The sequence below is a fragment of the Erinaceus europaeus genome, chromosome 6 (assembly GCF_950295315.1).
Source record: "Erinaceus europaeus chromosome 6, mEriEur2.1, whole genome shotgun sequence".
Lineage (NCBI taxonomy): Eukaryota > Metazoa > Chordata > Mammalia > Eulipotyphla > Erinaceidae > Erinaceus > Erinaceus europaeus.
The window spans coordinates 72,777,595-72,792,289 of NC_080167.1; the positions used below are offsets into that span (position 1 = coordinate 72,777,595).

The window sequence follows — 14,695 nt, forward strand, 5'->3', positions numbered from 1 at the left end:
CAATAATATGAAGTAAATAATAAATTTTATAAAAGGAAGGACGGGGGGGGCAGGGCTTTGGGCCCAGGCCCAGGTCCCATCTTGGTCCTTTAAGAGTCATGGACTCCAAAAGGGCCTGTCAAGACTGGCTGCTTCCCAAGTTAAGAGGCCAAAGTCATCAGGCCTGACCCAGGTGGCCCCTGCTGGAGTCTGGACCACCGCTGAGTGGACTCTGGCGGGAAGGAGTATGGGGCAGGAGCCCTGCATGCGGGAGTAGGGGCTCCTCAGGGAGGACTCAGGCCAGCCAGTCAGCTTTACACACTCACACACACACTCATTCACACACACACACACACACACACTCACATAGTCACACTCATTCACACACAGTCACACAAGTCACACACAGTCACACAAACATACACACTCACACTCATTCACACAATCACACACACAGTCACACACACAGTCACACTCAGTCACACAGTCACTCATTCACAGTCACACACTTGCTGTCTCACACATACACTCATTCACACACTCACTGACACACATTCACATACACACACTGTCACACACACTCAGTCACACACTCACACTCATTCACACTCACAATCACACACAGTCACACACACTGTCACACTCAGTCACACAGTCACTCATTCACAGTCACACACTTGCTGTCTCACACACTCATTCACACACTCACTGACACACATTCACATACACACACTGTCACACACTCAGTCACACACTCACACTCATTCACAGTCACACACTCACTCATTCACACACTGTCATACACACTCACACACACTCGCACACTCACTGTCACACTCACTCACACACTCACATGCACCACCACCGGCCCCGGGAGCAGAGGGAGACCCACCTTGCAGAGAGCGCCTTCTGGACCCTGCAGCCTCCTTCTCTCCCGCGGGCGGCCTGTCCCTGGCGTCTGCACTCTGGGCCGTGGACGCTTCCTGGGGCCCCTGGGCAGCGGGCGCCAGGGCGGGAGCCAGGTCCACGCTGGCCCTGAGAGGTACCGGCTCCCCAGGGCTGTCTCCCTCAGGGCTCCTGCCCAGGGCCGCCTCCTCTTCCCTCGGCCAGAGGCCCCTGAGGCCACCCTGGTCGCCGTCCCACGCTCCTCTCTCGGCGCCCGTGGGGTCCTGAAGTCCCCTGCTGGGGGCACCCTCTCCCGAGGGCAGCCGGGCCTGCGGCTTCAGGACGCCTCTCCCGGGGGCTTCCGGGCTTTCTGTGCCCCAAGCAAACTGCCCGTCGGCCGGGTCCCCGGCTGGCTTGGGCCGCAACTCCCCCGCATACATGGGGGAGGCCCTGCACGCCACAGTGGACACTGAGGTGCTCACGGCGGGCGAGAACGGGATCAGCTTGCCGCTCTGCACCTGGGGACACAGGAGGGCAGAGCTGGGTCAGAGCTGGGGGCCTGGATCCCAGGGAGGGGACAGACAGACAGACAGCACAGAGGGAAGGGCGGTCCAGGCCGGCTGGCAACGAGAGGCCACAGAGAGCACCCAACCCCACAAGGACTCGAGGGTGACACTGCCGGGCGCGGGTGCCAGCACCCACCTGCTCCACCTCCCCGAGGGTGACGGGCTGCGTCTGGTAGCGGGCGTTCATCCTCCTGCGCCGCACGTCCACTCTGCTCCGGGTGGACACGGCCTTGCAGACGGGCTGGGAGAGCTTGTTGAACAAGGCCAGCTTCTCGCCCAGGCTCAGGGTGGACGCATCGGGTTCACCGGGCCCGGCCGCCTCTCTGCCCTCCTCGGCCAACGCGGCCCTGCGGTGAGAGGTCGCCTGTAGCCTGCAGACACAAAGGGTCAGCCCTGGGGAGCGGCAGGACCCCCGTGCCGAGCAGGCCCCTCGCCCACCCCGAACTGGAGACGGGTGTGAGTGGGTGTTTAGTTGTTAAGGGGAGCGCAGACGGTGCAGCAGGCTGGACGTGCTCCTTTTTGTCATTTTACAAACGGCATTTCACTAGCTCCAGCTCGCTCCTGAAAACTGAATTTTCCGGATAAGAAACCCAAGTCAGCTCGGATCCACCGTATCTTAGAGAAGCAGCGCTGAGGATAGAGGGGTCAGGGCAGGGACACCCACAGCGACACTTGTGGCAAATCTATACGCGACTCCAGAGTGTGGCCAGAGGCGGCTCTCTCCTCTGAAACCGTCAGGAAATGAGGAATGATCCTTCTGCCTACACCTGTCCTGACAGGGAGCGCTGATGTCTCTTGGCAAACAGGCACTGTCCAGTTCCAGAGACACTCTTTCTTCTTTGGTCTCTTATGTCCTCAAGTTTTGGAAAAGGCACTTTGATCTCTAATTTGCAGGGATTTGAAAAGTGTGGGGCCGGGTGGTGGTGCCCCTGGCTGAGCGCCCGTGTCACAGTGCACAAGGACCCGGGTTCGAGCCCCTGGTCCCCACCTGCAGGGGGGAAGCTTCACGAGTGGCGGAGCAGGTCTGCGGGAGCAGGTCTGCGGGCGTCTCTCCCTCTCTGCCCTCCCCCTTCTCAATTTCTCTCAGTCCTAAATAGTAAAAATTAGAAAGCAAAAGAAAAAAATGGCTGCTGGGATTGGTGTATTTGTAGTGATGGCACCGAGTGGTGGCAGAGAAAAGAAGGAAGGAAGGAAGGAAGGAAGGAAGGAAGGAAGGAAGGAAGGAAGGAAGGGAGACGAAGGAAAGGGAACTGAAATGCAGGGCTAGGTGAATATGCTCCCAGCCACCAGGTCAGGGGTGACTTGCCAGTGGCGTGAGCCTGGAGCCTCAGGGCTGTGCCCCTGCCTGGCGTCTGCCCCTCAGGCCCAGAGGTGTCTGTCCTGTCTGGACGCAGACCAACTGCCAGTCCAGGCGCCGCTACGGACAATGGCGAGGTGTCCAGTGTCAGCGAGGCCGCCCCTCAGTGTCTCTGGGTGCCGGCAGCGGTGGGGCGAGCGAGGGTCCGGTCTCCCGAGTCCGGGCGGCCAGCCGAGGGGACGCTCCGCTCCCCCAGACGCCGGTGGGGCCGGCCCTGCCCCCTGGACACCACACTTCCCAGGCTGCTGCAGCCTGTGTCTGGCCCCTGGGAGCAGCCTGGAACGGGCACCCGGCTCTCTTGGCACAGGGCCCTCACCACAAACACTCCACTCCCAAGGGGGCAGACTGTGGCTGTCCCAGCCCCCAAGTGTAAGAACTTGCTGTGGGGACGGGCAGTGGCAAACCTGGTTAGGCGCACGTGTTACACTGCACAAGGACCCGGGTTCAAACCCCTGGTCCCCACCTGCATGGGGAAGGCTTCCTGAGTGGTGAAGCAGGGCTGCAGGTGTCTCTCTGTCTCTCTCCTCTCTGTCTCCACCCTCACCTCTCAATTTCTGGCTGTCTCTATCCAATAATAAATAAAAAACATTTTTAAAAAAGAAAAGATAAAAGAAAGGAAAGAAGAAATTGCCATTAGCAGATGGGGTCTCCGGGCCGAGCACCTCGGCATGCAGGCCATGCCCCCTTTGCCGGGTGTCCTCACTAAGCGCTCATGTCTGATGTGAAGAACGGTCCTTTGACTTTAGGGAAAACACAACTGTGAACAGCAGAAGCAGAACAGGTGGGTGAGTGGGTGAGTGGGTGAGTGAGTGAGTGAGTCCAGCACACCACAGGACAGGACAGGATGCTCTCTCATGCAGGCTGGAAGGAGTTCCCAGATGCTCACACTCCCTCTCTCCCTCTCTCCCTTTCCCTCTCTCCCTCCCTCTCTCCTCCCTCCCTCTCCTCTCCCTCTCTCCCTCCCTCTCTCCCTCTTTCTCCGTCCCTCCCTCCCTCTCCCTCTCTCCCTCTCCTTCTCTCTCTCCCTCTCTCCCTCTCCTTCTCTCCCTCCCTCTCTCCCTCAATCTCTCCTCTCCCTCCCTCTTCCTCTCTCCCTGTCTCTCCCTCTCTCCCTCCCTCTTCCTCTCTTCCTCTCTCTCCCTCTCTCCCTCAATCTCTCCTTCTCTCCCTCCCTCTCTCCCTCAATCTCTCCTTCTCTCCCTCCCTCTTCCTCTCTCCCTCTGTCTCTCCCTCTCTCCCTCCCTCTTCCTCTCTTCCTCTCTCTCCCTCTCTCCCTCAATCTCTCCTTCTCTCCCTCACTCTCTCCCTCAATCTCTCCTCTCCCTCAATCTCTCCTTCTCTCCCTCCCTCTCTCCCTCAATCTCTCCTTCTCTCCCTCCCTCTCTCCCTCAATCTCTCCTTCTCTCCCTCAATCTCTCCTTCTCTCCCTCCCTCTCTCCCTCAATCTCTCCTTCTCTCCCTCAATCTCTCCTTCTCTCCCTCCCTCTTCCTCTCTCCCTCTGTCTCTCCCTCTCTCCCCCCCTCTTCCTCTCTTCCTCTCTCTCCCTCTCTCCCTCAATCTCTCCCTCTCTCTCTCTGTCTCTCCCTCCCTCTTCCTCTCTTCCTCTCTCCCCCTCTCCCTCACACACCACCACAAAGCAAAGGCCACATAAAGCCGCCCCAGGAGCGGGTGAGCGGCCCTGTCGTCCAGTCCCATGCGCCCGCTCTGTGGTACCTGGCGGGCTGCCCAGTGCTCTGCGCTAGGGTGGGGCAGGGCAGTGTGGCCACGGGGCGCGGAGCAGCAGGGGTGGGCTCGCTTTACAAGCAGGAGCCAAGGAAGAAGGAGCGTCGGAGAGGAGAGAGGAGAGAAGAGGCGTCAGGGGAGCAGCACGTGGGCTGACAGGAACGGAGAAGCCGCCGCGCACGTCGGACAGAGACCAGGCGCCCGAAGCCGGTGGGGTCAGAACAGCCTGTGGGCTTGGGGAGGCTGTGCCCGCTTCATGATGAAGCCTGGTTTAAAAATCCTTGAGAAGAGGGCCGGGTACTGCAGGCGCAGCTGGTCAGCGCACAAGGACCCGGGTTCAAGCCCCCAGTCCCCACCTGCAGGGGAAGCTTCACAGGTGGTGAGGCAGGGCTGCAGGTGTCTCTCTGCCTCTCTCCCTCTCTATCTCCCCCCCAATTTCTCTCTGTCTCTATGCAATAATAAAAATATTTTAAAAAAGAATCAACAGTTGTTTATGTTCTAAAATAATAATAAAGGAAAAGGAGCCTGGTGGTGATGCACTCGATTGAGCATACGTTTTACTGTGCATGAACCCGGGTTCAAGCCCCTGGCCCCTACCTTCAGGGGGGACGCTCCATGAGTGGTGGGGCAGTGTTCTCTGTCTCTCTCCCTCTCTATCTCACCCTTCCCTCTCTATTTCTCCCTGTCTCTATACAATAATAAATAAATAAAATAAGAAAAAATAATAGACAAGAGAGCAAACATCAGCCACGAACCAGTGGGGAGGGAGGGAGACGGCTTGCACATTTCAGCAAGTGTCTGTGTCCTAGCTTCTCAGAGCCAGGGCCAGTCTCCGCAGGGTGGGCTCAGCTGACACTCAGTCCTCCCCTCCCCTTCCTGGGACCATGTTTGCTCAGGGCTCCTGTTTGGCTGTGTGGGAGGCTGCTTCGCATATCAAAACAGCCCGCATGTTAACATGTCAAAACAGCCCGCATGTTAACAGGATAAAATAAAATGAAATGAAATGAAATGAAACAGACTTGCTGAGCTCCGCACGCTGGGCGGAGACTCAGCTGGGAATAAGGCAGGAGCTGAGGAGAAGGAGCCAGCCGGGGGCAGCCTGGGCTCACAGAGGCCGTGGCTTCAGCAGGCTGAGTGCGCGTGACCCGCAGCACCCACGGATGACACGGCACCTGGGCAGAGCCTGAAGCTGCGGCCATCCCGGTGGTCGACCGTGGGGACGGGGCCCACCTGCTCCCCCGGGGCCGTGGGCACTCACGTGGCTGCCAGCACCACCTCCTCCGTGGTGACGGGCTGGGTGTGGGAGCGGTCCTGCAGACGCCTCAGCCTCTGCTCCACGGCCGAGTTCCTGCTGCGGCGACTGGAGACGTTCTTCTCGTCAAAGGACCTCTCCATTTCCTGGGGCGAGGGGGTCAGGTTCACCAGGGGAAGGGCGGGGAAGGCCAGGTACCCCAGGGGAAGGGTGGGGCAGCACTCAGGAGACCCCTTTCTCAGAGGGTGCTGGGGGCAACCTGTGGGGGTCCAGAGCATGAGGTCCAGCTGGACAGGACAGGTGGGAAGAGGTGGGGGGCATGCCTGAAGCCAGCTGGGCATTGGGGGGGGACTGTGAGAAGAGGCTGGAGTAGACGGTCTGAGGGGTCCAGGCCTGAGGCCGGGCTGGACAGACAGCTGTGGGGAGAGGGGGTCTGGGAGTCCAGGCCTGAGGCCGGGCTGGACGTGAGGGCCTGTGGGAAGAGTTGGGGGGGTCTTGAGCAGGGAGGGAGGGGCAGGCCTGAGCCTTACCCTGAACAGCAGCCTCTTGGCGGCCACACTCAGCTTGGCTCGTTCGTCCACGTTCTCCTCATCTGCAAGAGGCCACAGCGAGAAACAGAGCATGATGGGAGGAAGGCGACATCTCTGACATGGCTGTCCCAGCAGGAAGCTCAGGTCACACCACACGCCACTACTGGCCGTGTCTTCCCTTTGATGGAGCTATCGTCTTAAACGCATTTTATATACTTTTCCATTTATTTGGGATAGAGAAAGTTGAGCGGGAAGGAGACAGAGAGGGACCTGCAGCCCTGCTCCACCGCCCCTGAAGCTCCCCCCTGCAGGCGACGTGCAGGGGCTTGAACCCGGGCCCTTGCACACAGTGACTGGCGTGAGCTCTCAATGGGGTGCGTCCTGCCCAGCCCCCAGAGGAAGGTGCTTTTGTCCACAAGGCTGACTGCTGACTCCGTGGGCTCATCAGGCTGGGCTGTGCCCACAGCGATCCCCAGGACATTCCCTGAGGTGCGAGGCCTCAGGAAGGAGAATGTCTCCCCACTGGCAGCAGCAGGAACTGGAAACCCCTCACAGGTACAGGTCACTTCCGATACTACCTGCTCCCAGACCTTCAGAGCTTTCTTTAAATCTACTTATTTACTGGATAGACACAGAGAGAAACTGAGAAGGGAGGAGAAGACAGAGAGGGAGAGAGACAGAGAGACCCCTGCAGCCCTGCTTCACCACTTGGGAAGCTTCCCCCCTGCAGGTGGGGCCTGGGGCTTGAACCCGGGGCCTTGTGCGCTATGATGTGAGCTCTTAACCAGGAGGCTTTCTCTGAAAACCTCCCTCAGGCTTCAGTCACTCACAGGAATCAAAGCTGCAGGAAGGGAGGAACTGGCCCCTCAGAGCAGCGGGAATGTCACCACTGAGCTCTGGGGGAGGGGAGGGTACTCGCCTTCAGCCGCAGGTGAGTCTGAGTGCGCCGCCATGGCCGCCGACCTGGGGAGACACAGCAGGCAGGGTGAGCAAGGGCCGCTGGGGCGGGTGGCGTGCAGGGCAGTGAGCGGGGACACGTGATGACACAGACAGGAACGCCAGGGGGGCCGCAGTGTCACCGGCCAGCCACACACACACACACACACACACACACGTGGCCCGGTGTGGCTTCCCAGATGCGGCGATGACCAGACAGACCCATGGCTTCTGTCCCGCAGACAGAGGGGACACAGGACCAAGTCCCCTTGGGGGACATGGACAGAAGAGGACAGACTCCCCTCTTGGACTCAGATGAAGGCCTGGGACAGAGAGGAGACAGGACGGAGTCTCCTCAGGGGACAGAGAGGAGACAGGACGGAGTCTCCTCAGGGGACAGAGAGGAGACAGGACGGAGTCTCCTCAGGGGACAGAGAGGAGACAGGACGGAGACTCCTCAGGGGACAGAGAGGAGACAGGACGGAGTCTCCTCAGGGGACAGAGAGGAGACAGGACGGAGACTCCTCAGGGGACAGAGAGGAGACAGGACAGAGTCTCCTCAGGGGACAGAGAGGAGACAGAACGGAGTCTCCTCAGGGGACAGAGAGGAGACAGGACGGAGACTCCTCAGGGGACAGAGAGGAGACAGGACAGAGTCTCCTCAGGGGACAGAGAGGAGATAGGACAGAGTCTCCTCAGGGGACAGAGAGGAGATAGGACGGAGACTCCTCAGGGGACAGAGAGGAGACAGGACAGAGACTCCTCAGGGGACAGAGAGAGGAGACAGGACAGAGACTCCTCAGGGGACAGAGAGAGGAGACAGGACAGAGTCTCCTCAGGGGACAGAGAGAGGAGACAGGACAGAGTCTCCTCAGGGGACAGAGAGAGGAGACAGGACAGAGTCTCCTCAGGGGACAGAGAGAGGAGACAGGACAGAGTCTCCTCAGGGGACAGAGAGAGGAGACAGGACAGAGTCTCCTCAGGGGACAGAGAGGAGACAGGACAGAGACTCCTCGGGGGACAGAGAGGAGACAGGAAAGAGTCCCCTCGGGGGACAGAGAGGAGACAGAAGGGAGTCCCCCCGGGCTCAGAATAAGGCCTGGCACGACAACTCGGTTCTGAGGCAGCCGGGACACAGCACTGAAAGCACTTGTTGTAAAGCAAGGCCTTCGCTTCTCCACATCGGGACCCCATGGGCACCAGTGAGGTGGACCTCCCCGCAGGTCGGGGCAGCCGGGTCCCCGCATCACACGCCCTGGCCCCGCGCCTACCTATAGGTCTCCTTGCGCTCGGCCGAGGTTACGGGCTGAGTCCGAAACCTCTCGGAAGTCTTTCTACTCTCGCCAGGAGAGAAATAGCGCCTTGGCTTCCGGGACACTCTCTCGGGGTCCGCACCTCCCGGCAGCCCCGCTGCTCCAGCTGACCTGTCGCCCCGTGGGCGGCTTTGTGCCCCGGCCAGAAAGCGTGGAGAGGGAGACAGGGAAAGGGGGCGAGAGCGAGGGAGGGAGGGAGGAAGAGAAGGGGGGGAGAGAGAGAGAGAGAGAGACCGGTTTAGGTGTGGCGGGCGTGAGGACAGACAGTTCCACGGGACGCACAGGAGGCAGAACATTCCGGAAGCCCACACCGCGCCCCGTTAGTAGGCTGAGGAGGAAGCAGTGCGGGAGCGTGGAGCCCTCTGCCTGTGGCTGCACACACGTGAGCGAAGCGTCCCCGCGACAGGGCCACACGCCACACGGGGAAGAGGTGCGAGCGACACCTACAGGTCAGGCTTCCTGCTGGCCGCGGCCGACTCCAGGTAGGCGTGGCGGAGCCGGGCTACGGAGACCCTGGTGTCCAGCAGGCCGGCCTCCGAGGGGGGCTCGGGGTCTCTGCGCCCGGGGGCCGGGGGTGGCCCCGTGTAGTCAGACAGCGACCGCTCGAGGCCCCTGCGCCTCTTCGACGCCACCTCCCAGCAGTGGCCTGGTGCCCTGGAGGCCTGCGGCCTGGCCCCGCTCTGCAAGTGCACTGCCATCTCGCTCCTGCCCGTTCTCTGCGGCAGAGGGGCGAGCGGGGGGCCCTCCGGCTCAGTCTGCGGGGCCGGGGCTCCCGGAGGCGTCCAGCCTTGGTCCTTGGCCCCGGGCTCCTCCCCGGAGGGCGGTGCTCCCTGGCCTTCCTCTTCCTCCTCCTCTGCGCTGGATTCTTGGATATGGAGCACAAGGCTCTCCCTTCTCCCACCGTCCAGCGCCTTCGGGGCGGCTTCCCCCACCCAGCTGAGCTCGGGCGCGTGTTCCAGGGCGGCCGGCGACACTAGCCGGGCCGCGGGTGCGGGCTCCGGGGGCTGGACGCAGCCCCGGGCAGGCTGGGCCGCCGTGCTCGGAACCCTCCGGAAGGCCGAGTTCTCCGAGTGGAAGCACAGGTGGGGGCCGGCCCTGGGGGGCTGCGGCCTCTGAGGGGGGGGCTCTCGGGAGGCTTCCGGGCTGCCTCGAGTTCTCTCCTCTTTCACCAGCTTGTCTCTAACTCTGACTCTTCAGGAGAGAAAAGGTTTGAGTTGACAGAGGCACAGACGGCTGACAAGGAGAAGGAGGAGGGGGAGAAGGTGCAGGGACCCTGAGCTCAGCCACGGAAATGACCCAGAGGGGCACAGACGCGAGGGGCGGCCATCGGAAGCCTGCCGCCCCCAGGCGCGTGTCCAGGGAGGCACAGGGAGCTGGCGAGCGCCAAAGGCACCGTCCCCTCCCCGGAGCTGCCCGGGAGGGTGGGCACTGCTCAGCACCCAGGGCTGGGCTGCTCTCTGAGGGAGGCCGGGCGCAGGGGCCCCGGACAGCCGCACGTCCACCCGCAGACACCCTGCAGTCCTGGACCCCGAGTCCCTCTCCGGCTCAAGATGCACCACCGGGCCCCCTTCCTCCCCCAGCACCCAGTCAGACACCCACATGCGTCCCCAGGCACAGCCGGCACTGGGACACGGCGGGGCCCAGACAGGAGAGGTCCGCCGAGCTCGACACCCGACCGTCTGCCTCTGCCCTGCAGTGGCTGTTCCGCCCTGAGCTGAAGATGGGCCTGAGGAGAGGCGGCCCTGGGTTCTGCGGAGTGTCCGGAGCAAAACTGAGTTCCACTTCAGACGCCGCGGACCCTTCCCAGGACGGTCAGAGCGAGGGGCTCTGTCAGGGGCTCCTGGCCGGCTTGGGGTGGGTGGTAGCACACACACCCCATCCCCAAGCCCGAGGACCCTACGGGAGCACCTGCCTGGGCAGTGCTGGTGTGACTGTCCCTCCCCGTCTTCCTCGCCATCTATCCAGAGAAATAAAAGGGGAACAGGGCCGGCCAGGGGCAGGGCTGTGAAGTGGCAGAGCCCCAATGGACAGGCCTGGTGACTAAATAAATAAATAAATATTTAAAAATAAAAGAGGGAGTCGGGCGGTGGCGCAGCGGGTTAAGCGCAGGTGGCGTAAAGCGCAAGGACCGGCGTAAGGATCCCAGTTCGAGCCCCCGGCTCCCCACCTGCAGGGGAGTCGCTTCACAGGCGGTGAAGCAAGTCTTCAGGTGTCTGTCTTTCTCTCCCCCTCTCTGTCTTCCCCTCCTCTCTCCGTTTCTCTCTGTCCTAGCCAACAACGACGACATCAACAACAGCAATAATAGCTACAACAACAATAAACAACAAGGGCAACAAAAAGGGAAAAAGAAAAAGCAAAATTAAAAAATAAAATAAAATGAAACTTAAATACATAAATAAATAAGTAAAAGAAACACAGTTCCCTGAGCTCTGGCCTCTCAGGTCAGCTGTCTGCTGGGCGGTTCACCTCTGAACAGAAAGCCACAAACAGAGCCAAGGCGAGCGCACGGCGGAGAGTCCGGGAAGACGGCCGCTCAATCGTACTACCAGCTCTCGTTTTTACTTCTAGAAGGGCTGTGTGGTGAGAGAGAGGAAACCTGGGGGTGGGCGTGGCGCACCTGGTTGAGCGCTCACATTACAGCGCACAAGGACCCGGGTTCGAGTCCCCAGTCCCCACCTGCAGGGGGAAGATTCACGAGTGGTGGAGCAGGGCTGCGGGGGTCTCTCTGTCTCCCCCTCTCAATTTATCTCTGTTGCTATGCAACAATAAATGAATGAATAGATTAAAAGATTGAAGGCATCTAAATGAAAAAGAGAGAGAGAGGAAACCAAGCCACTGGGGAGGCGACGGCTGACAGCTGATGTCTCTACAGACAGACCAGCGAAGCTCTGGAGGGAAACTGCTTCTCGGGGAACGTGAGGCCTTGGCGCGCTTGATGCCTCTGAATCATGGCAGGAGACCCGTTAGGTCTGTGCGTCCGGGAAGAGATCTCTGTAGGTCAGAGATTCTACCTGCCAAATCCACTGGAAATCCCTACATTTCGTTCCCAGCTCCAGGCTCTGGGTCCCTCTGTATATGTCATTGAGGAAAAATAAAAGAGGGGCCCGCACTTGGCTAAGCACACACATTACAGTGCGCGAGGACCCGGGTTTAAGCCCCCGGTCCCCACCCGCAGGGGAAAAGCTTCGTAAGCAGGGAAGCGGGGCTGCAGGTGTCTCTCTGTCTCTCTCCCTCTCTGTCTCTCCTCCCCTCTCAATGCCTCTCTGTCTCTACCCAATAAATAAAGATTATAAAAATGAATAAATAAACAAGGTGGCATTCACAAACAGTTCAGCGAGAAGCCCGTTCAGGCTGCTACTTCTCCCCAGACTCTGGCAGGAACGGAGTTTTGGCTATAAGACCCGCGGCCAAGTGGCCTGCAGAGTGGCGCACGGCCCTGTGGAATGTGCCCGCCGGTCACGATCGGACACTGTCCTCGACCCAGAACAGAAGCTGCTAAGAACTCCATGTGTGGGTGCCTTGTTCTGCGACGACCGGATCACGCCTGCCCCACCCGCCTCTACTCTTTCTCTTAAAAGAGAAACAATAAGGCTTCTCTTGTCAGCCCGTCACACCACCTGCCCTCCATGGAAATGCTGGGGGTGGACTCTTGGAACAGAGGTGAGCAGACAGGAGGTGAGGGGGACAGGAAGTGAGGGGGCAGGAAGTGAGCAGGACTGGAGGTGAGAGGACGGGAGGTGAGAGGGACGGGAGGTAAGAGGACAGGAGGTGAGAGGACAGGAGGTGAGAGGGACGGGAGGTGAGAGGGACAGGAGGTGAGAGGACAGGAAGTGAGGGGACGGGAGGTGAGAGGACTGGAGGTGAGAGGACAGGAGGTGAGGGGGCAGGAAGTGAGCGGGACTGGAGGTGAGAGGACTGGAGGTGAGAGGACGGGAGGTGAGCGGGGCGGCAGGGGCCGGGCTGTGTCTGGGGTTCCGGGGGTTCTGGCAGGTGGCAGGGCTGGGCAGAGGCACCCAGACAGCAGCCTCAGGGGTGACCTTGTCCCGCTGCTGCGGCTCCGCACATGAGGCTGAGGAAGGACACGCGGTGGAGCCGCTGCTGTGGGCAGGGCGGGTGGGCGGCCGGGAGCGAGCGAGCACAGGAGCTCGGGCAGCTGTACCTGGAGGGCCAGTTGATGAGTGAAGACGTGTCCCCTTCTGCGTCCTTCTGCAGAGACCACTCGTGGGTGGGCTTCCCGGGGCTGTCACACGCGGGAGACAGAACAGAGGGCGGCTGTGAAGAGACCTGTAACCACTGGGCTACAACCCACACCTACATCGGGAGTCGGGCTGTAGCACAGCGGGTTAAGCGCACGTGGTGCAAAGCCCAAGGACGGCGTAAGGATCCCGGTCCAACCCCCCCGGCTCCCCACCTGCAGGGGAATCGCTTCACAGGCGGTGAAGCAGGTCTGCAGGTGTCTGTCTTTCTCTCCCTCTCTCTGTCTTCCCCTCCTCTCTCCATTTCTCTTTGTCCTATCCAACAACGATGACAACAATAATAACTACAACAATAAAACAACAAGGACAATAAAAGGGAATAAATAAATATAAAAAAATTTAGACTAGAAAAAGATTCTTGGCTTTGGGAACTACGCAGCATTTTTGCCTTGGGGCTTGTGGGGTTCCCAGGACAGCTGGGTCACCACCAAGACAGACAGACAGACAGACAGACAGACAGCGCAGCCAAGGCCCCCACACAGGGGGCTTCTCAAGGAGTCTGGAGCAACCAGGAGCCTGCTACACTTACCACCTGCCCACAAATACCAGACAAAAGACTTAGAAGAAGTCGGATTCAAAGTGTCAAGTAGCTGGGGGCTCACATTACAACGTGCAAGGACCTGGGTTCAAGCCCCTGGCCCCCACCCGTGGGGGGAAAGCGTCACAGGTGGTGAAGCAGGGCTGCAGGCGTCTCCCTCTCTATCTCACCCTCCCTCTCAATTTCTCTCTGTCACTGTCCATAAATAAATGAAAATATTTAAAAAAGAAGGAAGGAAGAAGGAAGAGAAGGATGGAAGGGAGGAAGGGAGGGAGGAAGGGAAGAAGGGAGGAAGGGAGGGAGGAAGGGAGGAAGGGAGGAAGGGAGGAAGGGAAGAAAGAAGGAAGGAAGGAAGGAAGGAAGGAAGGAAGGAAGGAAGGAAGGAGAAGCTATGGAACTCACGGTGAGTCCCGGTGAACAGAAGGAACCGACAAATCCTGGTGTGGCTGATTACCCTGAGAACCCAGGGAAGGGCCCCGGGAGCAGCGTGGGGAGAGCTGAGGGGAGTGCCCCTCCTGGGAGGCGCCAGGGGCCTGCTGGGCCGTGACCTCGAGCAGCACAGGGCCTGGCACCTGCTGTCCCCAGGGCCCCGAGGTGGGACGGGGTCCCAGGCCGACACAGGGAGCCCACACCTGGCTCACCTGCTGTGCACCTCAGGCAGGAACAGGTCCCCCAGGGAGGGGCGAGGGGAGCCGGGATGTCCGGGCAGGGCGAGGGGCGTGCTGGGCATCTGCTTGGGGGCCCCGGGCGCCTCGGAGAACGGGAAGCAGGGGGCCGTCTCTGCGGCGGGGGGCAGGTCCCGGGCGTCGTGCCTCTGGCTCCCCAGGCAGGGCTCACCCCCTCGGGCCCTGGGGCGGGCAGGGAGGGGGTCCTCCCGGGGGTCCTCCCAACGGTCTGCCCCGCTGCCCCTCCTCTCTGCAGCCGGGGGCTCCCCGCGGGGTCTGCAGCGTGAGGATGAGGACGCGGGTTGGGCGCCCGGCTCCGGCTCCAGGCTCAGCCCGTACTTCTCCGCCAGCTGCCGCCGTCTCTCTGCTTTATACCGGGCGATCCGCTCGGCCTTGGACTCCAGCCCCTGGACGTCCAGGGGGCTCTGGACGGCAGTGGCCTCGGGGCAGAGCCTGGCTCGAGCCTGCTTCTCGGAGGAAGAGTCTGACGTCTCCTCGTCCTCGTTGGAGCGGCCTTCAGGGAGGAGACGCGGGTCACGGCGGCCCGGCCCTCGGCCTCTCTCTCCACCCGGTCACCGCGGCAGGGGCCTGGGCCTGGGCCTGGGAGGGGGCCTGCGTGGGGAGTCCCAACCTTGACCCCGCCTGTGCCCCCGACGCCAGCTGTCCCGTGGTGCTCCTACGTGATGCTGGGGCTC

At 60.9% G+C, this 14,695-nt stretch overlaps 3 protein-coding genes across 10 annotated transcripts in view; all 3 read right to left on the reverse strand.

Annotated features, from left to right (window-relative positions):
* Window positions 1–1,402, reverse strand: part of SVIL (supervillin) — a 70,580-nt gene extending 69,178 nt beyond the window's left edge. For both annotated transcript variants that reach the window (XM_060192499.1, XM_060192498.1), the window contains exon 1: window positions 872–1,402. In XM_060192499.1, coding sequence (XP_060048482.1) covers window positions 872–1,304 — 433 coding nt within the window. In that variant the 5' untranslated portion in view covers window positions 1,305–1,402. The remainder of the gene's footprint in view (window positions 1–871) is intronic.
* Window positions 1,364–6,445, reverse strand: LOC132538976 (supervillin-like). The gene is made up of 5 exons (XM_060192541.1): window positions 6,293–6,445; window positions 5,769–5,908; window positions 4,502–4,582; window positions 1,448–1,801; window positions 1,364–1,382 (listed from the first exon to the last, which is right to left on the reverse strand). The coding sequence occupies exons 1-5, from the start codon at window positions 6,383–6,385 to the stop codon at window positions 1,364–1,366; spliced, it is 687 nt and encodes a 228-aa protein (XP_060048524.1). The 5' UTR covers window positions 6,386–6,445.
* A 1,693-nt stretch (window positions 6,446–8,138) lies between these two features.
* Window positions 8,139–14,695, reverse strand: part of LOC103125833 (supervillin-like) — a 76,234-nt gene continuing 69,677 nt past the window's right edge. For 5 of the 7 annotated variants that reach the window (XM_060192519.1, XM_060192516.1, XM_060192518.1 and 2 more), the window contains 4 exons: window positions 13,977–14,514; window positions 12,701–12,781; window positions 8,989–9,732; window positions 8,140–8,670 (listed from right to left, as the gene is read on the reverse strand). In XM_060192519.1, the coding sequence (XP_060048502.1) occupies window positions 8,496–8,670; window positions 8,989–9,732; window positions 12,701–12,781; window positions 13,977–14,514 (1,538 nt within the window). In that variant the 3' untranslated portion in view covers window positions 8,140–8,495. Of the gene's footprint in view, window positions 8,671–8,988; window positions 9,733–12,700; window positions 12,782–13,976; window positions 14,515–14,695 lie in introns of all 7 variants that reach the window. The other 2 variants (XM_060192520.1, XM_060192521.1) reach the window with 1 other exon arrangement.

What these genes read in the sequence shown, in the direction of transcription:
- LOC132538976 (XM_060192541.1), bottom strand. Translation starts at nt 6,385, where the DNA reads ATGCTCTGTTTCTCGCTGTGGCCTCTTGCAGATGAGGAGAACGTGGAC. An exon ending in GAGGTGGTGCTGGCAGCCAC is followed by an intron (nt 4,583 to 5,768) that starts GTGAGTGCCCAC and finishes CTGCTTGTAAAG; the next exon opens with CGAGCCCACCCCTGCTGCTC. An exon ending in AGCACTGGGCAGCCCGCCAG is followed by an intron (nt 1,802 to 4,501) that starts GTACCACAGAGC and finishes TTGTGTCTGCAG; the next exon opens with GCTACAGGCGACCTCTCACC.